The sequence below is a fragment of the Salvia miltiorrhiza genome, chromosome 1, assembly GCF_028751815.1.
Source record: "Salvia miltiorrhiza cultivar Shanhuang (shh) chromosome 1, IMPLAD_Smil_shh, whole genome shotgun sequence".
Taxonomy (NCBI): domain Eukaryota; kingdom Viridiplantae; phylum Streptophyta; class Magnoliopsida; order Lamiales; family Lamiaceae; genus Salvia; species Salvia miltiorrhiza.
In genome coordinates, this window is record NC_080387.1 from 71,641,731 (window position 1) to 71,667,389 (window position 25,659).

A 25,659-nucleotide genomic window follows, 5' to 3' on the forward strand; every position below is an offset into this window, starting at 1 on the left:
AAAAATAATTAAATTTGTATTCTCCAACAGTAAAAATTGAAAAAATAAGAATTCCTTCCTTTCCCAGTTTCCCGTGTATTTCAAATACGTAGTATATTTTTTTTTGGAGCACAAAAAAATAGAAATAAAAATAAATAAATAACGCAACGGTGTCGTAAACGGATAGTTGATTTTTCGGCAGCGCCATTTTGAATTATTTCAAATAGGAAAAAACACAAACCCACAGAAATGCAATTTTCAAATTCTGCATTCCTCCCTCTCTCTCTCTCTCTCTCTCTCTCTCTCTCTCTCTCAACACACACACACAGTCTGCTAGACGCAGGTCACAGTTTCCATTCTCGAGTTTAATCGATAATTCAATAATTCTCGAGTAGACGTTTTTCCAGGTGAAAGGATTCTTCAGGTTTTGTCTAAATCCGAAATTTTTTCCTTGAATTTTCGCAGTCATCGTTCAGTTAATAATTTACAGTGAGCTAGAGAAAGTGATGAAGCGTTGTTCTACTAGCGTTGTTGCTAGTGTATACGTTTAATTATCTTTCGAATAGGTATTGTGGTCACTACCATCATCGTTGCTTATGATATCTATTTCATAATTTGCATCTCAATTTTGCATCTGTAGGTATAGAGATTATGGGTGTTGAAAATTATCATGTTATCGAGCTTGTGGGCGAGGGATCATTTGGAAAAGTGTACAAAGGGCGCCGGAAGTTCAGTGGTCAGGTGCGGCTGTTCAGTGCTTTCTGTATATGGATGCTTAATCTTTTTGGAAGTTAGTGGTAATCCTGTTTCTTCTTGAGATCTACAGACGGTTGCGATGAAGTTTATTCCTAAACATGGAAAAAGTGAGAAGGATGTTTTGAACTTGAGACAGGAAATAGAGGTATATGTTTATCATTCATTTATGTGATTGTGGGTTCAAATAGTATATGAGAATATGCAATCGAGCAAAGTTGTAGATAACCATATGATCTTTTGTTGATGCGTGAGGATATTCAAGTCTGCTAGCAAGAATTAGCTGAAGATTTTAAGTAAACAGAATAATAAAAATGAGTTGCATGAAGTTATTTTCTAGTTTTAGCTCTCTAAGGAGAATCGTGACTTTCCTATTCTTATTCCTCTGTAGATAAAGAATAAACTTGCATTCTGTTGCCCATCCATACATTTTTTATAAACTACTTGAGATGAGAAGTTATAAATGGACGCCTCTAGTATGCTGTGACAGAGTTCTATTCGATATGTTTCTTCCTGATTAGGTCTTCAAACTTTGCAGTTGTTGGCTGCTGTTAAAATTATGCTTTAGTGCTAACTTTTATCTTGGTGACACTGCAGATCCTAAGAAAATTGAAGCATGAAAATATTATAGCAATGTTGGACTCATTTGAAGGCCCACAAGAGTTCTGTGTTGTTACAGAATTTGCACAAGTAATTATTACTCTCCCTGGCTATCTTCAATCCATTAGTTCTTCTCTTGTATAGCGTATGATTAATCTTAGATGTCAGTTGATCATCTGCCAAATGTGTGAAAATGAAAGCATGGATAATTTATGAGGCTTATCTGATTGCAGGGTGAGCTTTTTGAAATTCTGGAGGATGACAAATGTCTTCCTGAAGAACAAGTTCAAGCAATTGCGAAACAGCTGGTAATTGAATTATCAGACTTTGAATCTCTCTGGATTTTCTGAAAGTTGTTGATAGTGCTTTAACTCAGCATGGAACGTGACAATATTGTTCTATGAAATAATCGAGCAAATGTCCATAGTGTTCAATGCATTGTTTCAACATTGTGCTGTTTATGTTTCAGGTAAGAGCATTGCATTATCTCCACTCAAACCGTATAATTCACCGTGACATGAAACCACAAAACATTCTCATTGGTGCTGGCTCTATTGTGAAGGTCTGTTTTCCTGATAGCTTTTGTTTTTTCTCATTTTTCTGTAAACGAAAAACTTGTATTTAATTCAAGTGTACACGCGTATCATAGTTTGTATATTCCACAAGCTGCCCTTGATTATTCTGTAAAATCAATTATGCTATTACTTCATAACAAACAGTAGCCTGACTTCTTGGTTTCTTTTCTTATGCTTCTTAATGTAAATAGCTTTGCGATTTTGGATTTGCACGTGCAATGTCTGCAAACACTGTAGTCCTGAGGTCCATTAAAGGTAAGGGCACTTTACATGAACCCATTGGTTTTCTATCCGCTGTCATAGTTTGCAATCCCTGCCTAATTGCTTGATGAATGACTTCTGACTTTCTGCTCCCAAAATTTATATAAGGAACACCTCTGTACATGGCGCCGGAATTAGTACGAGAGCAACCGTACAACCATACTGCAGATCTGTGGTCCCTTGGCGTTATTTTGTAAGTAATACATCATGCTTTGTATATCAGAATGTCTAGAATTTACTATGTTCCTGACTTATATATATGCCAAAATCGCCAAAATCAAGTGATTTTGTCTTCTTATCTATGCTAAGCAATAGAAAGAAGATATTAATGGGCTATGTTTCAGGACTTCCCGTCCTAAATCCATTTCTAAATGACCCTCATGTTTTTCACCTAGTTTTTACTTCCTTTTTCTCACTAATGTTCCTTAAAAACCTTCCAGGTATGAACTATTTGTTGGCCAACCTCCATTCTATACAAATTCAGTTTATGCACTTATACGGCACATCATTAAGGTATTGTGGTTTTCTTTTTTACCTGTCAATTTGCTTATCGTCACACGAGATGATTAATTGTCTTACGTACTTCTTGTAGGATCCAGTTAAGTATCCAGACAATATGAGCATAAACTTCAAAAGTTTCTTACAGGGGCTGCTTAACAAGGTAAGATTGCAATTGTAAATATACGTCCAGTAACTTTCTGTTTTTCCTCCATATCTTATCATGCTCTTGATTTAATGGAACAGGTTCCTCAGCAAAGACTGACATGGCCTGCTCTTCTTGAACATCCATTTGTTAAAGATGCTTCTGCAGAAATGGAAGTGAGTATTGACAAATTCTGTAGAAATATACCTTTGGCAGTATTGGGCTTAGCTTTTTGATAGTGTATTAATGCAAAAGTTTGTTTGATCAACAACAATTAGCAGGAGTTATGCTCTGTGACAACAGCATCTCCAAGAGGTTTTGGTGGAGCTGTGAGGCAAGAAAAAAGTGCTCAAAGGCCTAGTGGATTTACGGGTGCAAGTCCAGAGAGTAGGTTCTATTGTTTTTGTTTTGAAGCAGTGAAGATAATGCTGCAAATTCAATGGTTATCACAATCGTTCTCCAAATGGTAATTAGTAAATTTGATTGATGATATGTGATTGTAGGTAGGAATCCATGCTCCCTAGTGGATCCTCATACCAATAGTGCTATCTCTACGACAAACAATATGAAGCCAAAGGAGGAGTTTCCAGGGTTTCTCGGTCAGGGCGGTAATGTACAGTCAGGTAAGTTCGATAAAACTTTTCTTTCGTTGAATTTTCTTTACCATTTCCCACAATGTACTGTTTTGCGGAACTGTCAAGTAGCATCTGTGGCAATTCTTATGTTCTATTTATGCTATGCCCATTTTTGTGTTAATCTTCTTCTTATGATTATCTGGTCAATAAACAATGTTAGTCCAACAGTTTCTAAAATGTTCTGAACAATAATTGTATTGATGATAAGAAATGTCCAACTACTAATTATTATTCAATCAAATAAGTTCCATGGTTTCAGAAACATTAGTACATCTTTCAACAGGCCTAGGTTTCTTTTTGTTTCTGGTACTATGTTAGTATCTTAGTTGCACACTTTTCAAGACCTCAGATCCTTCAAGTTCTCATAAATGGGGCGCAAATCCCTTTTGGTAGTATCCTTGTGCCCTTTTTACATTGTTGTCCATTTCTGTTCTCTGTATCCTGCCAAATCTCTAATGGTGTTACCATCTTTAGTATTTTTAGGTAAAATATGGTCTACTTAATTAGTTGATGGAATCATAATTTTGGATTACCTCTTCTATGTTCAGGTTGCCAAGTGCTGGACCGTTTAGAAAATAATTCCCGAACGGTTAAGGGTGCAAAAATGATTGGTCAAGACAATGAAGCATTGTCAGCCGTTCTGCTACCATTTAAAAAACTCTCTGATGGACTGCAAACCTCCTGCAGGTAAATTAATTAGTTTCTCATATTATAGTGTTCCCTCCTCTATCCATAAATGTTTTGTGGAATTAATCATTGCTATGTGAACACACACACGTACATACATTTTTATGTATGTGGTGAGCTTCATAGTTGCCTTGTGTTTTACTTCATATTTCTTTTTCAGGGATCAGGATGTTGTGACTTTGAACCAGTCCTTGAGAATTCTTGCAAACTTAATTGGCGCAGGAGCTATCAGTTCAAGGGGGATTATGGATGAAATGATTAATGAACTTCTTGGATTCAATACCGCTCTAATTCGATTGAAAATATCTGATGGGAATGACTTGATGGCGAAGGTATATCATTATTGTCTTGTACTATAGTGAATGTTAGAGAATGTACTTGTGTGTGTATGTTTTTTTTGTCTTTTAATTATAATCTTGCACTTGTATCAAAGAATTTTGGACTTCAATATGCATGCTCTGAGGGGATCACATAGTTGAAGGCAGTTGTTAGCTAGCAAGCTTGTTGCTTAAATGTTTCTGCTTTTATCTGCAGAGCTTCTCAGTCATTAAAAGATTGCTAGACAATTGTGGAGGTAGTTTTGGTGATCCTTATTTCAGGCATTGGGTTGCCATTGTCGGATTATATGCACAGGTTAGCTTCTTGGTCTTACTTGCTATTTTCAAGCAGATAATTTGAAGTACTTTCTTTAAGATCTCATATTATAAAATCTTTAGGTTGCAGGTTGTGGTGATGAAATTTCTGGAAGAGTTCTTTACGAGTGCACATCATGTGTTGCAGTCATGTTATCTCAAGTTGCACAATCTTTAAGAGCATCTGCAGTCACTTCAAACCTTGATGCAGCTTCCAGTTCACTGCCAGTAAATAAAACTATTCAACAAATTCTGGATCATGCAAAGTCTTCAGGTGTACTCAATTGTTTGTGCTTGACCTTGGAGTCCTCTGGCCTAAGTCTCATATCAGGATCAACAAATTTGTTGCGAGCTGCCTGTGAATCCTGCAGGGGAATTTGGTCACTCATTGATGCGTTTGAACTTCTTTCTCAGAAAGGATGTGTATTGTTTCCATTGAACTCTTTGCGGAGCCATTCTCTACTTCGCCTTGATATTAAGGACTTTGATGAGGCACCATCATATGGAAGAGATTTAGGAGAAGCCATTGATTCTATCGCTAGAGCTTTTCTTAAGTCAAAAGCCGTACAGGTTGCTATATATTTTTGTCTTCACCAACGTCATGAGATAGGTCTCTGTGCTGGGATGCAGGTATCCATTTTACTTGAGCATCCTTCTAGAATGATAAATTTCTTCGAAGTAGGTTGTTCATGTCATAGTTCTTTGGTTCTGATTTTAACCCAAACTTTCTTGTTGTTATTCTCTTATATGAATAATTAGGCAATTTCCTCTTATCTATGATAATAGATGATTGCCCTGTTTTTCAGCTTATTTTGAGATGTTGCATGCACAATGATGTTATCACGAACATCCTCTGTGGATTACCAAGCAAACTACCTGCAACTACAGTTGTGAGTGGTGGTGGAGATGGTACAATTGTTTCGGAGATCTTCTCCGTACTATCTCTGTGTACTGCTTCAAATAAAGAGACTAATGATGCAGAAGCAGATAATTCAAGACTCAAGGTCATGGATAAAAATGCGTTGGTTATGAACTCATGTCTTGTCCTTGCGGCAGTTGCTCAGTGCTTGAAATCATCTGGAAGAAATTCTGCATTGTTCATGTTGACTACATCTTCAAAAAAGCAGTTTACTCGTCTCTCTGTCCTTTCAAACCATATTTCTTCAGACGAAAGGATGCAGTCGTCATTGCAACCTTCCTGTTCAGCTGCCATGCTTGCTCTTGCATCCATCCTATCTCTTGAGAAGGGGACTTTGGTTGAAAATGCCATTTCTGAAATGGCTCTTCCATTAATTCCACGAACAGCAACTCTGTGCGACCATCTCAAAGGTCCAGCAAGTGATGAAAATGTCACGAACCTTACCGAACCAAGAGGAATGCTTCCTTGCAGGTATGGCATCCGGGATGGCTCTATTGGGTTGTTGGAGTCTAGACTGAACTGGGGAGGACCTCTGGCTGTGCAACAACTATGTGCAAGTGGTGCTCCACAGCTTCTCATTGATTTATTGGCTAACCATGTTTCAATAGGTTCTCAGAAACCTGGCTACAGAAAAGATCTCGGATTATCACCTTCTGGGGTTGTGTGGACTGTTTCTTCAATATGTCAATGCCTTTCTGGTGGAGTTCCGACATTTCGTCAGATTTTGCTGAGGACTGAACACATCAAGTGCATTACTGATCTAATATCGGACTCTCATCTTAAGCTTGTTACATCCTGGACTGGACCTGGGGGAGGGACATATGGTGTGAGAGAGACAGTAAATGCAGTAATTGACTTTTTAGCATTCCCTTTTGTAGCTGTACAAAGTGCACCTGGTCTACCTTCTGCTAATGCTTCAGTGAATAGTGGTTACGTCCTGAATATGGGCTCTCCTGGAGGGAGGGTTTGTGTTGAAGACAGAGACATGATGAGAACAATACAGGGAGGCATGAAAAAGTATATTCAGATTCTTGAGGAGGTCCGTTTCTGACGCCTTATTTTTTAACTGTAGAGGCTATATTAAAGGATTTGCTTTAGAAGATTGTCATTCATCTCACGTGTTTTGTGCATTTATAGGTTGAAGTCCCAACAATCATCCTCCGATGCTTGGACCACATGGAACTGAAAGATATAGCAAGGCCAGTTGCATTTATTGCCAAGCTATGTATCCAACAGCCACTTGCTGTTCAACTTATAAGCAAAGGCTTGCTGGAGCCAACCAGAGCAAAAATGTTGCTTAATAGCCCCTGCCCTAGGGAAGTCACCCTAGACTTTCTTATGATTGTTTCAGACTTGGCTCGAATGGACAAGGTATTGCTATCGCAAACTTCTGCTTGCATGGTGGTTGTTCATGTATTCGACTGTTATATGTGGTTTGACACTGAATAGTTTACGCTAGTTCTTATATATCAATTGAGCAACTGAGGTCTATGAATAATACTTTCACTCCATTCTTTCATTTGCTGCTTTCTTTTTCAGTGACTGACAACTGCTTTAGTTTAAGAGGAATATTAAGTTGAGAGAACCCCAAAAAGATTTCAGAATGGTCTGAATATGAGCTTTGTCCACATTCCTTCACTTCAGTTCATTTTCATGATTTTGTTACTATTTTTGTTTTTTCTGTCTAGCTTCATCTTGACTTATTCATATTATGAGAGTCGAAGTTTGGACCAGGGTGAAAAAAAAGCTCTTTAGTTACTGATGGTAATCTAGAGTGGATCCTCGTTGCCTTTAATAGTTAAAGAAGGACAATGGATTTTTTTCTTTTCTTTTCTTTTCTTTTCTTTTCTTTTCTTTTCCTCTACTTATACCTGAGTTTAAAAGGGATCATCTTCTAACTCTGAAGCCACCTTCGTCACCATCTTGTGAAGCATAAAGATTTACCTTAATGGCTCTATCTACTAAATTATTTTTGGGTTGACATGCATAATTTACAGTGTTATTATGACATGCATTATCATTGGATTTATTGAAGCATATGTATAAAAGCACATATTTTCTTGCAGAAATTTTATGAATACATCGATGCGGCTGACATCTTGGAAGATCTGAGGCGCTTTCTCACCCATGAAGACTCCAACTTGCGTGCCAAGACCTGCAGTGCTATAGGAAACATGTGCCGTCATAGCTCCTATTTCTATAGTTTACTGGTATGCATGCTGACAAGATCCATTCTCTTGTGCCTCCTAAGTTTTGCAGTGTTTTGGATTCCTAACGACAAGATTACTCCCACCAATTCCGCTCACGACTAACATAAATTTTTATTTGAAGGCAAAACATCATATCATCAGTCTCCTTATTGATCGATGCGCTGATCCTGACAAACGGACGAGAAAATTTGCCTGTTTTGCTGTAAGTGTTTTCTATACTAATAATACATTCTAGTTATCTCATTCTGTTGCAAATTCAAAAAGCAATAGTACAAAAACAGAAACACTGAATGTATATATCTGTTGTGCAGGTGGGGAATGCAGCCTATCATAATGACTCGTTATATGATGAACTCAGAAGAGCCATCCCTCAGCTGACAAATTTGCTGCTTGCAGGAGAGGAAGACAAAACTAAAGCAAATGCTGCCGGTGCTCTTAGTAATCTCGTTCGCAACTCCAACCGTCTCTGTGAGGACATAGTCTCCAAGGGAGCCGTGCAGGTTTTTCTTCTGATAGTTTTGCATGCTGAAAATAAAGAAATGAGAAAATTTGGAAATACACACCTAGATTCTTGGATAAGTAAAATGCCATCAATTTGGCCTATGCATGATAGTAAGCTATCTTTTCTAATCTAAATTGATAAAGCTCCACATCTCAAAACTAAATTTGAATGATTGAATTCACATATAGAAAAGAACAAGTGCTTTCATACTTGTAACCTATATTTTCGGATCTAAATTGATAAAACTCCATGTATTAAATTCTGTCTTGAAACTGATGTGATATTTCTCCATGATGATTGGATGATTGAATCCACATCTAGAGGAGGCCATTTGCTCATCATGACAAACCTATCTTTTGGGCATAAATTGATAAAACTCCATATCTCAAAACTACATCTTGATTTTGATGTGCTATTCCTCATTGATTGAATCTACATGTATTAAACACAAATGCTCTTCGAAGTTGATTTCTTGTTTTGATATAGAGAGCTGTGGTTGTTGTTTCAGGCATTGCTGAAGGTGGTGGCAGATTGTTCAACGGCAGCATTGAACCCGAGAAGAGACGCCATAAACGAGTCTCCTCTAAAGATAGCTTTGTTTTCTCTCGTGAAGATGTCTGCTTATCCGCTGTGCCGGCAGTTCATCCGGTTGTCGGAGCTATTCCCGCTTATAGTGCAGCTCCGGCAATCACCGGAATCCAACATAGCTAACTATGCAACCTTCATCACTAGTAAAGCAGAATCGTGATGAAATGCACTTCTTGCTAATTACTTGTTCTATATAATACTGCATTTTTCTTCTTGTATATAATTATTTCACAGTACGTGCCACTGTATGCTCACCTCTTTTGACAATAAAGTGATATAGCATCAAACTTATTCTATCATGAAAATTCATTTAGAAAAAAATTATGTCAGTATGTATTTCTATTAGTGCTGTCAAATCCTGACCTAAGTTACACATACATCCACGCCCACTAAATTTCTTGAATCCCTGATTTATTATCTGACCTAAGTTACATAACCACTAAATTTCTCGAATCTCTGATTTATTATTGAAGGAAAATCTTCTTGTCAATTAAGGTGCGTTTATGACACCCCATCCCTCTCTTTCCTTTTTTCGCCTCCATGTCCCCACACGGGAGACATGGGGACGTAACAAAGGGGATCCTATCAACTTGTTCCGACCTAGGATAATAAGCTCATGAGCTTGGTCTTACTTCACCGTCGAGAAACGAAAGAAGACTTCCATCTCCAAGTTTCACTCAGATGTAGCTCCCTTCTTTTTGTTTTGGGTGTGAAGCAGTGGCAAACCAAAATACCCAACAAGCATTAGCTCTCCCTGAAAAGGAGGTGATCCATTTTAATGAAAAATTGTTTAGAATATTGATAGTGAAAAAAGGGTCTTACATTGAAGATATTGTTAAATAGTAAGGAAACGTCTAAAAATAAAGTATGCATAAATTTGAGGGACGTATAAAAAAAATACATAAATATGAGGGACGGATGGAGTATTTAGCTCAATGTAGTATCTATAATATTAGGGTAACAACAAGAACCAAAGGAATACATTCAATTTCCAACATTTCATTGAATGAAGGAGGCAGAGATTTTGAAGATATAAAATAGATGGAAACGGAGTTAAACCGTTAACAACTCTTTTCAATTATTGAACTTCACATGTAGTTCCAATCACCAGGAATCATGCAGAAGAAAACCAGCATAACTTGCTAATGCAAGAAGCACTTTGACAAGAATCCATGACAAAATATTCAACATATAGGGAAGATTTGGGATCTCGACCCATGAATAGTTTCCCTTTTTCTCTAAAAGGGGGATTCTCAAACATTAGAAGGCTAGTCTAGGTAGGGAGGAAGGAAAAAAAAATGGCCAAAGCCAGAGCCATTGCTTCTATTTCGCCTGAGGGTGAGATGCTATAAAGTCAACAGCAAGATCGATGGAGTTGATTTTGTCTGCTTCGTTGTCTGGAATCTCAAAACGGAACTCTTCTTCGAGCGCCATCACAATTTCCACAGCGTCTAAACTATCCAGACCAAGATCGTTCTGGAAATGAGCATTTGGAGTAACCTGTACAGCATGTTCAACAATAAAGCAAAGTTCATAAATTATCCTTGAGACAAGGTTAAGAAAATGTAAGAAACACTACAATTACTTTGTCTGAATCTCAGCTTTTATTTTATTGTATGTACATATATAACAAAATACTAATGCTCTATAAAATGTCTAAACTAGATAGTTCTTATAAAATTGTAAGGTTGTGGAAATCATTTTAATAACTAGTTGAATTGGAGAATAATTTAAATACATTTCCATATCAAAGCTCATTTTCCTACTGTTGGAGAACATGATGATATAAACATGTTGAAGAAGAATGTGGTTGAATAAAGAATGAAGAAAGAGAAACATAGCAAGGCTAATATTAATTCTTCATCGAGGAATCTTTGACAACACAATACTAAAGGCTTATTTACTTTAAGGAAAGGTGGCAAATCAACCAACTTTTCAATCTAAATGCTAAAAAAATAAAACAATAGTGGAGAGTAGAGTTCCAATCTATCAAATTCTTCATATTTGTGTTTGCTTTTAAGAAACCAAGTAGCAACCAATGCATACATTCATGAACGAAACAACAGGCCTAAATTAGCATAGCACCTAAACAAAGTATGACGACCATCAAAGGAGAATCAAAATACAGAAATACTCATGCCTATAACATTTTAATCATGCCAAAGCTCTAAAACAAAAAGACATGTCATCAAAAGTAGGTGGTCTTGGTGTTATATTTCCCATTCAGGAAATCCATCTCAAACATTAGTATGTTACAATTGCCACAGACACCCACAATCCACCATAATATATAGCATTTTACCTGTTGACCTCTGCCATCAAGCAGTATTATGTAACACATTTCTCCTACACCAAAGAAGCATTACTACGAAAAAGGGCATTCGCAATCATCTAGGTCAATGACCACTAGCTTTTTATCTCTCTAATTTAGAGCACCCACAAAACCCCACTTTTCATAGCATTTCATCTGTTACCCCTAATTAACACATTCCTCCAATCCCAACCAAGTAGTACCAAAAATTAGTATTTACAGTTACCTGAAAGTAACAAGAAGTCATCCTCACCAATAAACACTAGAAAATTGACGCAAACCAACAAACAGTGCTACATAAAAATAGCAAAATACCCATATTGATATTATTGCAGCATTTCACGTTCACCTCTGCCATCAAACAGTAGTAATTAACACATTTCTCCAATGCCAACCCAAGCATTGCCAACTATAGATAACCGCAATCTCCTGAAAACATCAAAAAACCACCTCTGCCAATGCCCACTAGCTGCAGACAGCCATTTCACATCTCATGTAATTACGTAGGGCTAAAACGACGCCGACGACAAAAAATTACTACACGAAAATAGTAAAAACCTTCCGAAATAAGTCCCAATTTCTCACGGCAATCCAACAGGCAACAGCAATACACGAAATAAGCACATGACATGACAATATGACCTAAAATCGCTACATAAATATGACCTAAAATCGCTGCATAAACAACAACAAAACAGAAAAATGATGAGAATACCTTGGAAGGATCAACTTTCTCGAATTTCTTGACGACATTAATGACACGATCGGCGACCTCCGATTTGTCGAGGAAGGAGCCCCTAGCTTCTTCGCAGAAGTGGCGCCTGATGAGCTGCGATAAGCCGCTGCCGGTTGCTCTAGGGTTTTGGAACGGAAGCACCGGCTTCACGCTCACCCTCAGGTACTTCAGCAGTGCGTTTCTCGCCGCCATTTCTCTGTGTCTCCGTGTGTGAGTGAGAGAGAGAGAGAGAGACTGAGAGAGTAGAGAGAGAGAGAGAGGGCGATGAGGTTTTTCAGTTAAGAGAGGTTTTACCAAGATTGGGCAACGCCAATTACTTAATTAATTTTTCGATTTAATTCATTTTTGTCTCTATTTGGGCCCAGCCCTTGGACCTGACCAAAATAAGCTAGCCCATTTTCGGCCCAATTCTGCCTTTCCTTTTTCTCGCCTTTTTTATTTCCATTTTTATTAAACCTAGCTTTTTGCGCACAAATTAAAAAATAAATATTTTCACCAAAAGTTACTCCTACCAAATTGTATCCCTCAAATTTTTTTTTTGTAAATTTTTATAATTAATAAAGAGTGAATAACCTGAATTTTGAAGTGAGCTATAAGGGGTAACAGTGAAATCATGAGGGAAAAAAAAGTTTTGAATGATATTTATTTTGAAAAAAATATCTAAAATGAGAATTATTTTAAATAGGAAAGACTACTAGAATCCAAATGAATAGAGTGAGTTGTGCGCTCAACTCGTCAAGATTTAAAATCGATTTCAAGTGGCTTTTTCTTTTAACAAAATAAATAAGATTGAATATTTATTAATCAATTTGACTCGTATGTGATTCTAATTATAAGGAAGATTGGAAAATCATTAGTCACAAACAATTAACTCATTTAATTTTGATATAGTCTCTTTTTTAATTTGAGATTGACAATTTAATATTTTCTAAATTATATCATGAATTAGATAGACGATGATGATAATAAATTATTTAAAGTTTTGCATAACCACTATATATCTACATTCCAATGAATAAATTAACGAATTTACAACACCAACAAAAATATTAACCAAGAAAAATAAAATAAGCAAAACTCTATGAAAAATAAGCGCATTTCTAGATCATAACGAGCCGTCTTTTACTTCTCTCTGAATTTCCAGCATCCACAGCTTATTATTGATTTATTTCACTCCAAAACTGCAGAAGAATCTTAGCAAGAAAAGGGAAATTTGATGTTGGCCCTCACAGTTTCTTCATTATTTCTAGCTGTTGGTGCCATTTTCTTCATCAAATTCCTCAAAGCCGATGGTACATTTTCCTTAATCATTCGTATTTCCCATTCCTTTGTCACTGAGTGATCGAAAGATGCTTCATTTTTTAGTTTTTTTTGGAAATTTTTGCAAGATTTTGAGCTATATATTGTTTTCTTGTTGCAATTTATGTTAGGCGATTTCACGTTGCTGTCCAAAGGAAAAGTGAAGCGCGAAGAAATTGAGGATAAGGTTTGGAATTTTGCTGTTCGTTCAATTTATTGGATATTTTTGTTTAGATTAGGTTTTTGAATTCTTAATCGAGCTGTAGTTACTGATTTGGATGATTAATTATGTAGGTTATTTGGATAACTGGAGCTAGCCGCGGTATTGGTATGTGGCTATGTGATTTCAGCTATCATTTTAGTTAAAAAAAAGTTCCCTTATATTGGTAGAGCTAGTTTTATAGCATTTATATGATTTTGTTGCATTCAAATACGTTGAGATAGTTGCATTTTCTTGAAGCATATATCGTTAATCTGTTTACTGCTTTTCGAAATTTTGAAGCACTGAATTTACTTTACCTTGATGCCATCTGATGTAAAGGGGAAGTGCTTTCTAAACAACTTGCAAGTTTGGGAGCAAAGCTTATCATCTCTGCACGAAACGAAGGGGAACTAGAACGCGTCAAGAAGCAGCTGACTGGTTTGGCACTGTGTCAGCTTTGTTTTTCCATTATTAGGAATGCAGTGAATTTCATTAGTTGTTTTCTTACCCTGGCCATTTGATGCTAAGCCAGGAAAACACGCGCCGGATGAGGTAGTAATTCTGCCTTTGGATTTGAGTCGAGGGGAGGAACATCTGGCAGAGGCGGTACAAAAAGCAGAATCACTTTTTGGGGGTGTAGGTGTGGATTACGTATTCCACAATGCAGCCTTTGAGCGCCCTGTGAGTCTGCTGGCAAAATATTAGTGAATGTTTAACTTCTATGTTTCATTGATTTTTGTTTATGTTAATTAGATACGTGATTTTATTCTCTTTTCTAATTGGATCACTCAAAGCGTTTACATAAATGAAGAACCTCTGAGCTGGCTGTTTGACTTCATTCATCTTGCAGAAATCGCTGGCCTTAGATGTGACAGAAGAAAGTCTCAAGGTATCATATAGTGTTAAAGAGTTGCTAGTATCTGTTAATACACCTCATTACCTGCGTTTATTTGTTTCAATTTGTCGTTGAGGTTGATTGGTGAAGTCTATTAAAAAGAAAAATGAACAGCTTTCGTTCTTGATGTCTGATGAGGCTTTCCTGTTTTAATCAATAATATGTTTATGTTAAGAAGAGTGAAATTAGTTAACAGTGTTATAATAAACGGGATTCCAGCGCTGAATGGAATTCATTGATTTGTAGAAAAGATAGTGAATTGAATCTTATGGTTTCTGTTTTATTGTATAAAGCTTGAGATATGTAATCAGTCGAGTAATATGCATCCTTCTCAGGCGACATTTGATGTCAATGTTCTGGGGCCAATATCTCTTACACGACTCCTGTTGCCTGACATGCTGAAACGGGGCAGAGGACATTTTGTTGTGGTATGTCGTGATTATGATGCACAAAATGCTTCAACTTAATAACTCTCAGAGGAATCCTACACAAGCATCTTACTACATCTCAAAATTGATGACTGTCACGTCTCAGCGAGTTAACTTCTTTTTTGCTCAAACCAGGATTATATACGCCTTAATTGATTATTTTATTCATATAGGATGTAATTAAATTTGATTGGCTTTCTCAAGTTTTTTCTGTTTGATTACTTTCTATTTAGATGAGTAGTGCTGCAGGAAAGACCCCTGCACCCGGTCAGGCTGTCTATTCGGCCTCCAAGTTTGCTGTGAATGGCTATTTTCACACACTGAGATCTGAGGTATGACTATAGCAATTAGCAGTCCTATTTTATGTTATTCGGGCGTGCAACTTGTTCAAGTATTTCTCGACCGTTTTAATTATGTACTTGGCGGGATCTGATACAACTAATCTTTACAAACAAAGATGGGACATTGCTTCAGTTCAATTTGTTTGGACAAAAGCTCCCAAATGTGCACTCTTAAAAAATTATGTGCCGAATTTGAGATCAGTTGGACTTGGCTAAGTAATTATGCCAGACACAATCCGATCAGGGTGGGATTTGTCATACAGCCTCTCAGAGAATATTCTTGTTCGCATTGCCGCTCACTTTTTTTTTTATCTCCTCGAATATCAGCTTTGTAGAAGAGGGATCAAGGTAACTATTGTTTGTCCAGGCCCCGTGAAGACCGCTACTACCTCTGGAACAAGTTCCTCTCAAGAGAAGGGCTCTTCTGAGGTAAAACTTAGAACTATTATGTTAATTAGCATTAGTAGATGCTCAATTTTCTCATAACCTTTTACTATTGCTGCTGTGTCGACTTCTGAGGTTTCGACACCTTGCTGAAAGACAAGAAGAAATATAAACTTGATTAGTTTCTGACTGTGTGTTTTGCTTTGGTAGTTTCATACATCCGATGAAACTTATCAATTCCTATTATTGTTGCAAAGTATTGTTCTAGGAAACTAGCAATTCACTCAAATTCTTCCGTCTTTTCATATATAAATTTGTAGAAGCGCGTGTCATCTGAGAGGTGTGCAGAGCTCACAATAATTGCTGCAAGCCATGGTCTGAAGGAAGCATGGATATCATATCAGGTTTGTCCATCGAGATACCAACTCAATTCGTACAAGCTCTTCCCGTTTTGCTTTCAATCTTGCTATCTCACTATGTTTAAAGCTGTGTAACTGGATTATTGACTATAATACGCATCTTCCCTTTCCATTTCCCCCCTCGAATTTTCTGGTGCAGCCCGTTCTGGCTGTTATGTACCTGGTGCAGTATGCACCAACAGTTGGATACTGGCTCATGGATAAGGTACTAATCCTTCTTTACCTTCTTATCATTGCGTAAATTCATCTGAATTACACTTGTCTAACTACCACACCTTGATATCAAATGGCTTCAGATTGGGGAAAAACGAGTAGCAGCTGCAGCTGAGAAGGGGAACACGTACTCGTTGGGCTTGCTTTTCGGGAAAAAGAAGGCATCTTGATAATCGGTGAGCACAGAAGAAACATTATCATAGAAAAGAAATAGAATCCAGATACTTTGCGCGATGGGAAACAGACGTTGTTGGATAGTAGTGTCATTGAACTTATCTTTTAATAGGCATTTGATGTAGGAGAAAGCTCGTTTAGGTTCGATTTTCTTGGTCTTGGATTATATGTAGAATGATATATTTCTTCGAAGTAGGTTGTTCATGTCATAGTTCTTTGGTTCTGATTTCAACCCAAATATATGAATAATTAGGCAATTTCCTCTTATCTATGATAGTAGATGATTGCCCTGTTTTGCAGCTTATTTTGAGATGTTGCATGCATTGTACAATTGTTTCGGAGATCTTTGTACTATCTCTGTGTACTGCTTCAAATAAAGAAACTAATAATGCAGAAGCACATAGGGATTATTTAATTTCTCTATTATAAATTAACTGTACAGCATTTACAAGTATAAAGAATATAAATGAATTGTTACAATATTTACATCTAGAAAGTATACATGAGAATGGAAGAAATAAGAACGTTCCTAAAATATTAGAATCAGGTCAATTTTTTTTTTTCTTTTTTGTTTTTTCTATTTTTTTTTTCTTTTTCTTTTTCCAATTTTTTTTCCTTTTTGTTTTTACCATTTTTTTTTCTATTTTTTTTTTCCTTTTACCATTTTTTTTTTTTTTTCTTTTTCTTTTTTCATTTTTTTTTTTTTCTTTTCTTTTTTCTATTTTTTTTTTTTTCTTACAAAATAAACATGTACAGAACAGAATTACATAGGAACCTGGGTTTAGTGTCACCTGCGTGAAGCCAAGCCTAAAGGGAGGACGGATGCTTGACCATACCGACGGGCCGTGCCGTTACGGCTGCAGCCCTGTCCGGTCTTACAGTACGTGGCGAAGTCCTCGCAGTTGTTTTGCAGCACGTGATAGTCTCCGAATCCGTTTTGGGCAAGCAGTGACTCTGCCCTCTCCAGGACAACCTCGACCGGACCAGGTTCCGCCGTATTACAAGTTCCACGGCGCTTCATGAAGTAGCTCTTCTTCTTAACGCCGTACTTGTAACGCCGCAGCGATCCCGATTTAAGGAAGCACTCGACACAAGACACGATCACTCCGCTGCTACGTTCACTATGCTCTAACATTTCACAAGCTGAGCAGACTTCTCTGCGGTGAACAGAAGATGACGACGAGCTAGTGAAGTGAATCACTTGGCCTTCACCCTTGTATATGCCTGAGTATGTATTTCACAATTTTATATATCAGATCAACACACATTCCAGCAGTTCAATTGCACTATGATAGACTGAGGATGCTAATATAAACCGATTACAAGACATGAATCGTTTCCAATACTCATTCCAACAAAACCGATTCATATTAGCATCTACAAAAAATAGACAGAGTTGGGCAAATATGTTTTCAAATATTCCAGAGAAAACAAATATTATTGTTTTTTACACATTTATTTATGTGATATTGTATGGATGGAATATGCTACATTTAGCCAACATAAGATTAAAAATGCTTATGAAATGGGTGAATTTATGATTGATAACTCAATAAATCTGTTGCAGTATACAAAACTCATGTATAGATAGAGATAAAATGCTTTTGATCTGGAGTTATAACATTTTTGTGGGAACTAATCTCAGTGTGTGTTTGGTTCAAGTAGAACAATGGAAAAGAAATCAAATCAAATAAGTGGGAGTAGTGGTAATAATTGTTACTTTTATTGAGTATTTGGTTCAACAATATAAAAAAATCACCAGTAAGAGATTCGTTTTTTTTTTTTTTTCTCATCTATTTTTAGGGGTAATAAATTGAGTGATTGGATTAATGATTAACTCATTCTCAAATCAAACAACAAATAATGGATTCAATTAGTTGCAGGGGTGGATCTAGGAATTTAATTATGATCGGGCAAGATTTCATCAAATATTTCTAACGAAAGCCTCTCTTTTCCTGCATTCAAAACTTGCAATAACTTTAAGAGTGTGTTCTCTTTATAAATTTATAATGGAAAAATGAGAGAGAACAAAAATTCCATCCTTTAAAGGAGGGATAATATTATCATTCGTTCGTAGTGAAAATGAAGAATGAGTAAAGATCAAATAGAAAATGAGGGAAAAGAAAAAAGAGATTTAAAATGTGAAATTTTATTTATCTCTTATTTTATCATGATAAATTTACAATAAAAAAGAACTCACCCTAAGAAGCTAATAGAAGTTGGAATATTGCTACTCTATATTCAAACATTGAACTACATATTACAAGAATCTATCAGGCCCACTCACAATCAATAGAAGTTGGAATATTGCTACTCTATATTCAACATTGAACTACATATTACAAGAATCTATCAGGCCCACTCACAATCATTTCCCCTCTTTTCCTATCAAAATAAACCTTGGGCACAGTAACTCTTCCATCAAATTCAAAGTGCTCCAACAAGAATACAAAGTGCGCTTAAAAGTGCCATCACTCCCAATAACCAACACATCAAGTAGGCAATAGATATATACACTTAAACTCGAGTTACTGACAACAAGCATGAATAAAAATCCCCAAAATCTCGAACTCAAGCTAAAAATCCAAGCATGAAAAACGAAACTTGTATAAATCTTCAATTTGTAGGCCCCAAAAACCAAACTAAAAGACTTGGCTGAATAATTCCTAGCCTTCTTAATTATAGTATTCTTTTTTCAGTATTAAAATCAAATAAATTTAGGAATGAGATCTATTCCTAAACCCAATTATAAGAAAAATCAATCCTAATCAAAACGTTTAACTCAAAGTAAAAATAAAAAATGGGAGTAATAAATTTTAGTTATAACAAATCAATGTTAATGAAAATGATTCTTTTCCTAGGTGAAATTTTTATCGAAATCGTTGGAAAATGAGGAAGGCTACTTAACATTACTTGGAGAGGAAGTAATACATATTTTGAAAAACAGATCTAAGAGATTATTAACAAACAAAGCAGCTGTTTTAATCTTCCAAACCATATATGCATCATCAACAATAGAAAGATGAAAAGTAAATGCTAAGAGATGTACCGTGGTGTGAGTATAAGAAGGCTGATCTGTACGAGTAAATGTGGTCACCGGCTTTCAAGTGGCGCATTTCTACACGATGAGAAACCAAACCCATCTCCCTCCAGAGCTCTCTCTCTCTCTCTCTGTTTTTTTTTTTTTTTTTGGCAACTCTGAAGTTCTGGTTATCACTCTTTAGTCTTTATATTTATCAATTTATGTGCGCGTATCACCAAATTACACTACTACCCTTCTACGACGGTGGCAACTCAACTCAAGTGTGCATTGGACTAAAGATAATTAGTACTCCCCCGTCTCATGAAGCTTGATCAGTATTTTTTTCGGATTGTTCTATGTAATTTGATTACTTGGTAAAAGTTTTACCTTTTATTCGCCTACTATACTTAACACATTAAATACTAACTCCTTAAAATCTATGCTAGAAGGAAAGTGATCAAATTTTATGGAACGAAGAGAGTACCTCAAATAAAAGGTACCTCTTTCTATGTGACTAATTTTTTTTGGGCACAAAAATTTAAAAAAATATATAAGTTTAATAAAAGTAATAGAATTAATAATACATTTTAAAGGCATAATTAATACTCCCTCCGTCCCACGAAACATGAGTAGTATTCCTTTTTAGGGAGTTCGTGGGACGGAGGGAGTATTAATTATGGCTTAAAAAGGCATACTACTTATTAGTAATATGAATAGAGTAATACTTTTTAAGAGTTCTACTTATGTTTCGTGGGACGGAGGGAGTATTAATTAATCCTTTTTAGTAATATTTCGTGGGTGCAACACTTATTAATTAATAATACTCCCTCCATCCCGGCTTTTGGTATCCAGTTGAGAACGGCACGGGTTTTATAAAGTGATTGATGTATTATGAGTGGAATAAGGGTCCCACATTTTATGTGAGAGTTAAAATAATTAAAGTGGAGTAAGGGCCCCACCTACTTTTACCAAAAATAGAAATGTATACCAAAATGTGGGACGGCCAAAAAAGGAAAGTTAGATACTAAAAGCTGGACGGAGGGAGTACCTTTTAACCTCAATCCACAAAAAAGAGTTCTACTTACCCATTTTCTTTTGTCCACGAAAAAGAGTCTTATTTAATTTTTTGAACCATCACATTATACATTGTTTCTTACTCTCCTCATCCGATAAAAATATGCATAATATGGGACACCACGAATTTTAAGAAATTCTGTAAAAAGATGCAGCATTTCTGTTTCAACTAAAAAAGATGCAGCATAAGGTAGCAAGAAAATCATACCTTGGACTATTTATTGATCAACAACTATCTCCTCCTCTGATGAATCGGAATACGCTCCATCGCCATCTTCCCCGACTTCATGTAAGTCGAGCTCTATAACAGGATACCCAATCTCATCATTGTCTCTGTCTAGTTCAATTATGAAGTTTTCCGACGAAGAATAGGTCATGGAAATTGGAATTTCTCCCCTTTTGTTCTGTATTTCAGGATCGATGGTAGGAGGAGGTTGGTTCAAATCGATCAAGAACTTCGAAGCCATATCTGGAGACACGAAACCATGGCTCCATATTTGCCATATTTATACAACATGTACAGGAGCGCAAATTCAAAAAAATTGGACGAATGTTTTTCAAATTTTAGTGTTATGGTTCATGAGTTGTTAATTCCCACTAAATTTAGTTGTTAATGAGTTGTTAATTCCCAAAAAAGGAAAGTTAGATACTAAAAGCTGGACGGAGGGAGTACCTTTTAACCTCAATCCACAAAAAAGAGTTCTACTTACCCATTTTCTTTTGTCCACGAAAAAGAGTCTTATTTAATTTTTTGAACCATCACATTATACATTGTTTCTTACTCTCCTCATCCGATAAAAATATGCATAATATGGGACACCACGAATTTTAAGAAATTCTGTAAAAAGATGCAGCATTTCTGTTTCAACTAAAAAAGATGCAGCATAAGGTAGCAAGAAAATCATACCTTGGACTATTTATTGATCAACAACTATCTCCTCCTCTGATGAATCGGAATACGCTCCATCGCCATCTTCCCCGACTTCATGTAAGTCGAGCTCTATAACAGGATACCCAATCTCATCATTGTCTCTGTCTAGTTCAATTATGAAGTTTTCCGACGAAGAATAGGTCATGGAAATTGGAATTTCTCCCCTTTTGTTCTGTATTTCAGGATCGATGGTAGGAGGAGGTTGGTTCAAATCGATCAAGAACTTCGAAGCCATATCTGGAGACACGAAACCATGGCTCCATATTTGCCATATTTATACAACATGTACAGGAGCGCAAATTCAAAAAAATTGGACGAATGTTTTTCAAATTTTAGTGTTATGGTTCATGAGTTGTTAATTCCCACTAAATTTTGAATTTTTTGCTCCAAATCCATTTTTTTTACAAATGTACTGTATTTTAATGTCCCGGTAATAATATAGTGAAGAAGATGAAGTGTTTTTCTTCATGTTAAACAACTCTAGAATTCCACGCAATCTAAGTAAGGAGTACTCCACTAGATATTGCCTCAGAAACTAAATGATAATTGCAAAATTCAAGGTCATTTATAAAATTAGTAATCAATAATTAAGGTTAATTATGCAATGAAACGACTTTTTTTAATTTATTGCACGGATTAAACAATATCTAGTGCCTCTCAAACTAGTGCATCGAATTTATTGCAGTAACGAATAGTAGGACCGACTAGTAGCGAGCTGCCACGCGTCCTTTAAGACAAGAAATTCAGTTAGAGTGAAAACAAAGCTAGTAGTAGTAGTAGTAGGTACGAGCGCCGCCTAATCAATCTTGGAGTTGTCAAACCTCGTTATTTTCCGACCAAAATTTCCGTTCACATTTCGACCTGAACCAATTATCGAGCAACAACTAGTACGATATTCTACCATCTCTCCCCGAAAAATATGACATTTTTTGTCATTTCTGATGTCCATAAAAAATATAAGTATTTTTCTTTTTAAAACATAATTTCATATTTTTATCTTAATTTTTATTCTTACAATATTTTTATTTATTATTGAAATAAAATTTTATATATATATAAAAAAAACTAAACCCTTGAAAGCACATGAAACAGACTATAAGGGTAGAATCTCATTAAAACCTCTTAAAATGAGAAGAAAAACAATATTCGTCTAAAAATAAAAAATGATAACAAAAGCAAGCAGCAAAAAAGTGGGAATACTTCGAGAGCTCCGGCCTAACCATCGTCCCCAAGTATACCTGGCATTTCCCGAGCCGATGAAATAATGGAAATAATAATGTGTAATATTACTTTTTATTATCAAATAATTTAAAATTATTTAATAACTACAATTATCATTACATTTTATATATAGTTGAGAATTACGTTTTTAAATCCGAGATGTTATTGAGTAATTGATAATTTATTTTAAAATCATATTTTACATTGTTGGTAAACCGGTTTCGGTTATTCGGTTAAAATCGTAACCGAACCGAAAAAACTGATTATCGGTTAATCCGCGCACAAACTCGAATCCGACCCGAATCCGGTCCGCCCTAATTAAGGGCAAAACAGTCCATAAACGTGTGTTTTTTTAATTAGTGGCCAAATATTGTGTTTGCTTATTCAAAATGGCCATGCGAGTATATTGACGTTTCTAATTTTAATTAGTGGAAAAAGATCTAAGCAGTAAAATAATGTGTAATTAATTAAAATAAAAATTCCGAAACGAACAAAATTGATGTGTCGAAACACACAACTCAACTCTCATCACAATTCACAATCATCCAACTCTTTTCACTTCCAAAAGTTTTGGCCCTAAACCAAATGAGTAATTGCAGAATTTTTGTCCCCACATGTTGTCTTCTTCTCGTAAAGTTAATGTTAATGACATCTTTCCTCTTTCATCATGTTATTGTCTTATAACCAACCTATACAAAGTGACATATTTAGAAATCTATCCGCCTTTTTTAGCCCCAAGCCTGACGGGTCTATTCGATGAGTTTTTGAGGCCCAATTTTTTGGACCATCTTTTCTTTATTTTTATCTCAGCCAACTCTAATTTTGAGTACTCTATGCATGCCCATTTTTAAGTGAGCCATTTTCCAAAGCTTCAATTAAGTAGTGCACGTAATGATGCTTCTTTTTTGTCGAAAATCTATTGCTCCCTCCCTCCCATAAAGCATGACCAAATTCTTTTCGACACGAATTTTAAGAAATTAGTATTTTGTATGTTAAGTGTGATAGGTGTAAAAATGAAAATATGAATAAAGGGTTTTTTTTTTGCCATATAAGAAAACTGGTCAAATTTCGTGGGACAAACCAAAACGAAAACTTGATCATTCTTCATGGGACAGAGGGAGTATATTTGAAATTTTAAATAATACTAATACCTTATTTGTTTTAAATTATTTTTGATTTATTTATACTAAATTAAAAAATTTATTATGATTTTTAATTTAAGATGCATATTAAATATTTTTATGAATAAAAAAATACGTATAATATAAATATCTTATATAGAGTAAGATTATCTCTCACAAGAATATCGTTCTACCAATTATTTTAAAATTAGTCAAATTTGATTTTTGAAAAAATATTAAATATGCATCTTAAATGAAAGATCACGAAAAAATCTTTAACTTGGTGTAAAAATAATATAATAAAAACAAATTAAATGAATAAATTGTGAGTATTTAAAGTTTCAAAGTAATATTTTTTTATTTCCCTTCTCTCCTATTTTCTTTGATTTTTTATATTTTTATCATACAAAAATAATAAAAACATGTGCAAGTATGTTGCTAGCACTGATCATTTTCAGAGAACTTCACATTTGAGACAATGTACGTTTTAGTTGCAGAAATGCTTGATTGCTTTTATAAATTCATCACCTCTCAAAATCATTTGATTTTTCAGTAAATATTGATGCTTTTGTGTTAATTTATCCTCGCCCATGCTCTAGTTTTTCATTATCCTAAATCCTAATCATGATGATATGTCATACCTTGTAGTCAATTGATATATGTAGTTCTTCATTATTAAGCCCAAGCTGTTTATTTTCAAAGCACCCAATTTTCCTCTGTTCCTAAAATTTCATCTGAGATAACTAAATTGTTTTATTTTTTGTAGGCGCAAGTTCCATCATGGGGCAACATTAGAAGAGTGTTTGCTGTGGTTGCAAATCGCTGGCTTGAAAATATACTTCATCATATTTTAGGCTTCACGAGTAATAAAATCTAAAACATATAATTACATGAAAAATGCACCAAGGTTTAATGACATTATATCACAAGTAAGTTGCACCAGAAACATGTCCTCATCGATCAAAGTATAATGAGAAATCTCATATATTTGAAAATCTTCATCCCAAACATTCCTAGGGATCTCTGAATTATTTAAATAAAAACGAATTATTTTAATAAATACTATAATTTTTTACGAGTGTAAATTTTTATTTCATTTAATTTTATAATAATATTTATCATTATGCTATATTTTACACCAATTGTCAGATAGTGTTTAGAAATTATAATATTATAAATTAAAATTATAAAATTAAAAAAAAAAACATCTAAATTTAATATAACAAATTAATTTTAATTCCAAGGATTCTATGAAAATTAAACTTTAATTAAACTCATAAATAAATTCTTTGTATTGTAATTCAAAATTATTTATAGAATAAAAAGTTAAAAAGTGGTGGAGAGCCTTTTTTTTTGTGAGAAGAATATAATTTAAGTGAAGATGATTAAAAAGTAAAAATATAAAAAATGGTGGACGCTTATTGCCGGACAACTTAAAAAGGAAAGATGGACACTTGTTATGAGACGGAGCGAGTATAACTTATGTGGGTGAAGAGTTATAATGCATATTACTACTTAAATAAATATTTAAATATAAAACATACTCACTCCGTCCACTAATTCATGACCTAGGGGAGGAAACACGAGTGTTAAGAAAAAATGTATTGTTTATTAGTTGAGTGAAGAAAATGGCCCATAAAGTGTATTATTTATTAGTTGAGTGGAAAAAAAGTATATTGTTTGTTGGGACCCATCAATTAAAAAATATATAAATAATTACTAAAAATGAGTAGGACATGAATTGATAGACGAACCAAAAAGAAAAGTAGGACATAAATCGGTGAACAGAGGGAGTAAATCATAACATATTAAATTAAGTATATATATAAGGGATATAATTGGCGAATTAAATTTTGTAAAATGAAATTCTTTTATAATAGATATAGATGTAGACGTAAATTTTT

The 25,659-nt window shown here is 35.1% G+C and overlaps 4 protein-coding genes across 6 annotated transcripts; 2 read left to right on the forward strand and 2 right to left on the reverse strand.

Annotated features, from left to right (window-relative positions):
• Nucleotides 1-229: 229 nt before the first annotated feature.
• On the forward strand, nt 230-9,280 carry LOC131005795 (serine/threonine-protein kinase TIO). 3 transcript variants are annotated; one of them, XM_057932879.1, is made up of 23 exons: nt 230-403; nt 620-720; nt 806-880; nt 1,330-1,422; nt 1,566-1,640; nt 1,802-1,894; nt 2,099-2,162; nt 2,277-2,361; nt 2,609-2,681; nt 2,761-2,829; nt 2,913-2,987; nt 3,090-3,198; nt 3,315-3,434; nt 3,995-4,133; nt 4,294-4,465; nt 4,668-4,766; nt 4,850-5,395; nt 5,572-6,723; nt 6,822-7,055; nt 7,751-7,894; nt 8,016-8,096; nt 8,206-8,394; nt 8,905-9,280. In XM_057932879.1, the coding sequence occupies exons 2-23, from the start codon at nt 631-633 to the stop codon at nt 9,142-9,144; spliced, it is 4,017 nt and encodes a 1,338-aa protein (XP_057788862.1). In that variant the 5' UTR covers nt 230-403; nt 620-630; the 3' UTR covers nt 9,145-9,280. The 3 variants fall into 3 exon arrangements, with proteins under 3 accessions (XP_057788862.1, XP_057788863.1, XP_057788864.1); XM_057932880.1 differs by having other exon boundaries at nt 239-386; XM_057932881.1 differs by having other exon boundaries at nt 241-403; nt 3,093-3,198.
• Nucleotides 9,281-10,022: 742 nt separating this feature from the next.
• LOC131005796 (acyl carrier protein 2, mitochondrial) lies at nt 10,023-12,339 on the reverse strand. Its single transcript, XM_057932882.1, has 2 exons — nt 12,011-12,339; nt 10,023-10,484 (listed from the first exon to the last, which is right to left on the reverse strand). Exons 1-2 carry the CDS (start codon nt 12,221-12,223, stop codon nt 10,308-10,310), a joined length of 390 nt encoding a protein of 129 aa, XP_057788865.1. The 5' UTR covers nt 12,224-12,339; the 3' UTR covers nt 10,023-10,307.
• Nucleotides 12,340-13,061: 722 nt separating this feature from the next.
• LOC131005797 (uncharacterized) lies at nt 13,062-16,690 on the forward strand. The gene is made up of 12 exons (XM_057932883.1): nt 13,062-13,323; nt 13,462-13,517; nt 13,625-13,658; nt 13,872-13,970; nt 14,065-14,213; nt 14,383-14,421; nt 14,763-14,855; nt 15,089-15,187; nt 15,524-15,625; nt 15,901-15,984; nt 16,139-16,204; nt 16,296-16,690. The coding sequence occupies exons 1-12, from the start codon at nt 13,248-13,250 to the stop codon at nt 16,380-16,382; spliced, it is 984 nt and encodes a 327-aa protein (XP_057788866.1). The 5' UTR covers nt 13,062-13,247; the 3' UTR covers nt 16,383-16,690.
• Nucleotides 16,691-16,787: 97 nt separating this feature from the next.
• LOC131005798 (protein LEAD-SENSITIVE 1-like) lies at nt 16,788-19,588 on the reverse strand. The gene is made up of 2 exons (XM_057932884.1): nt 19,436-19,588; nt 16,788-17,610 (listed from the first exon to the last, which is right to left on the reverse strand). Exons 1-2 carry the CDS (start codon nt 19,527-19,529, stop codon nt 17,174-17,176), a joined length of 531 nt encoding a protein of 176 aa, XP_057788867.1. The 5' UTR covers nt 19,530-19,588; the 3' UTR covers nt 16,788-17,173.
• Between the last annotated feature and the right edge of the window lie 6,071 nt (nt 19,589-25,659).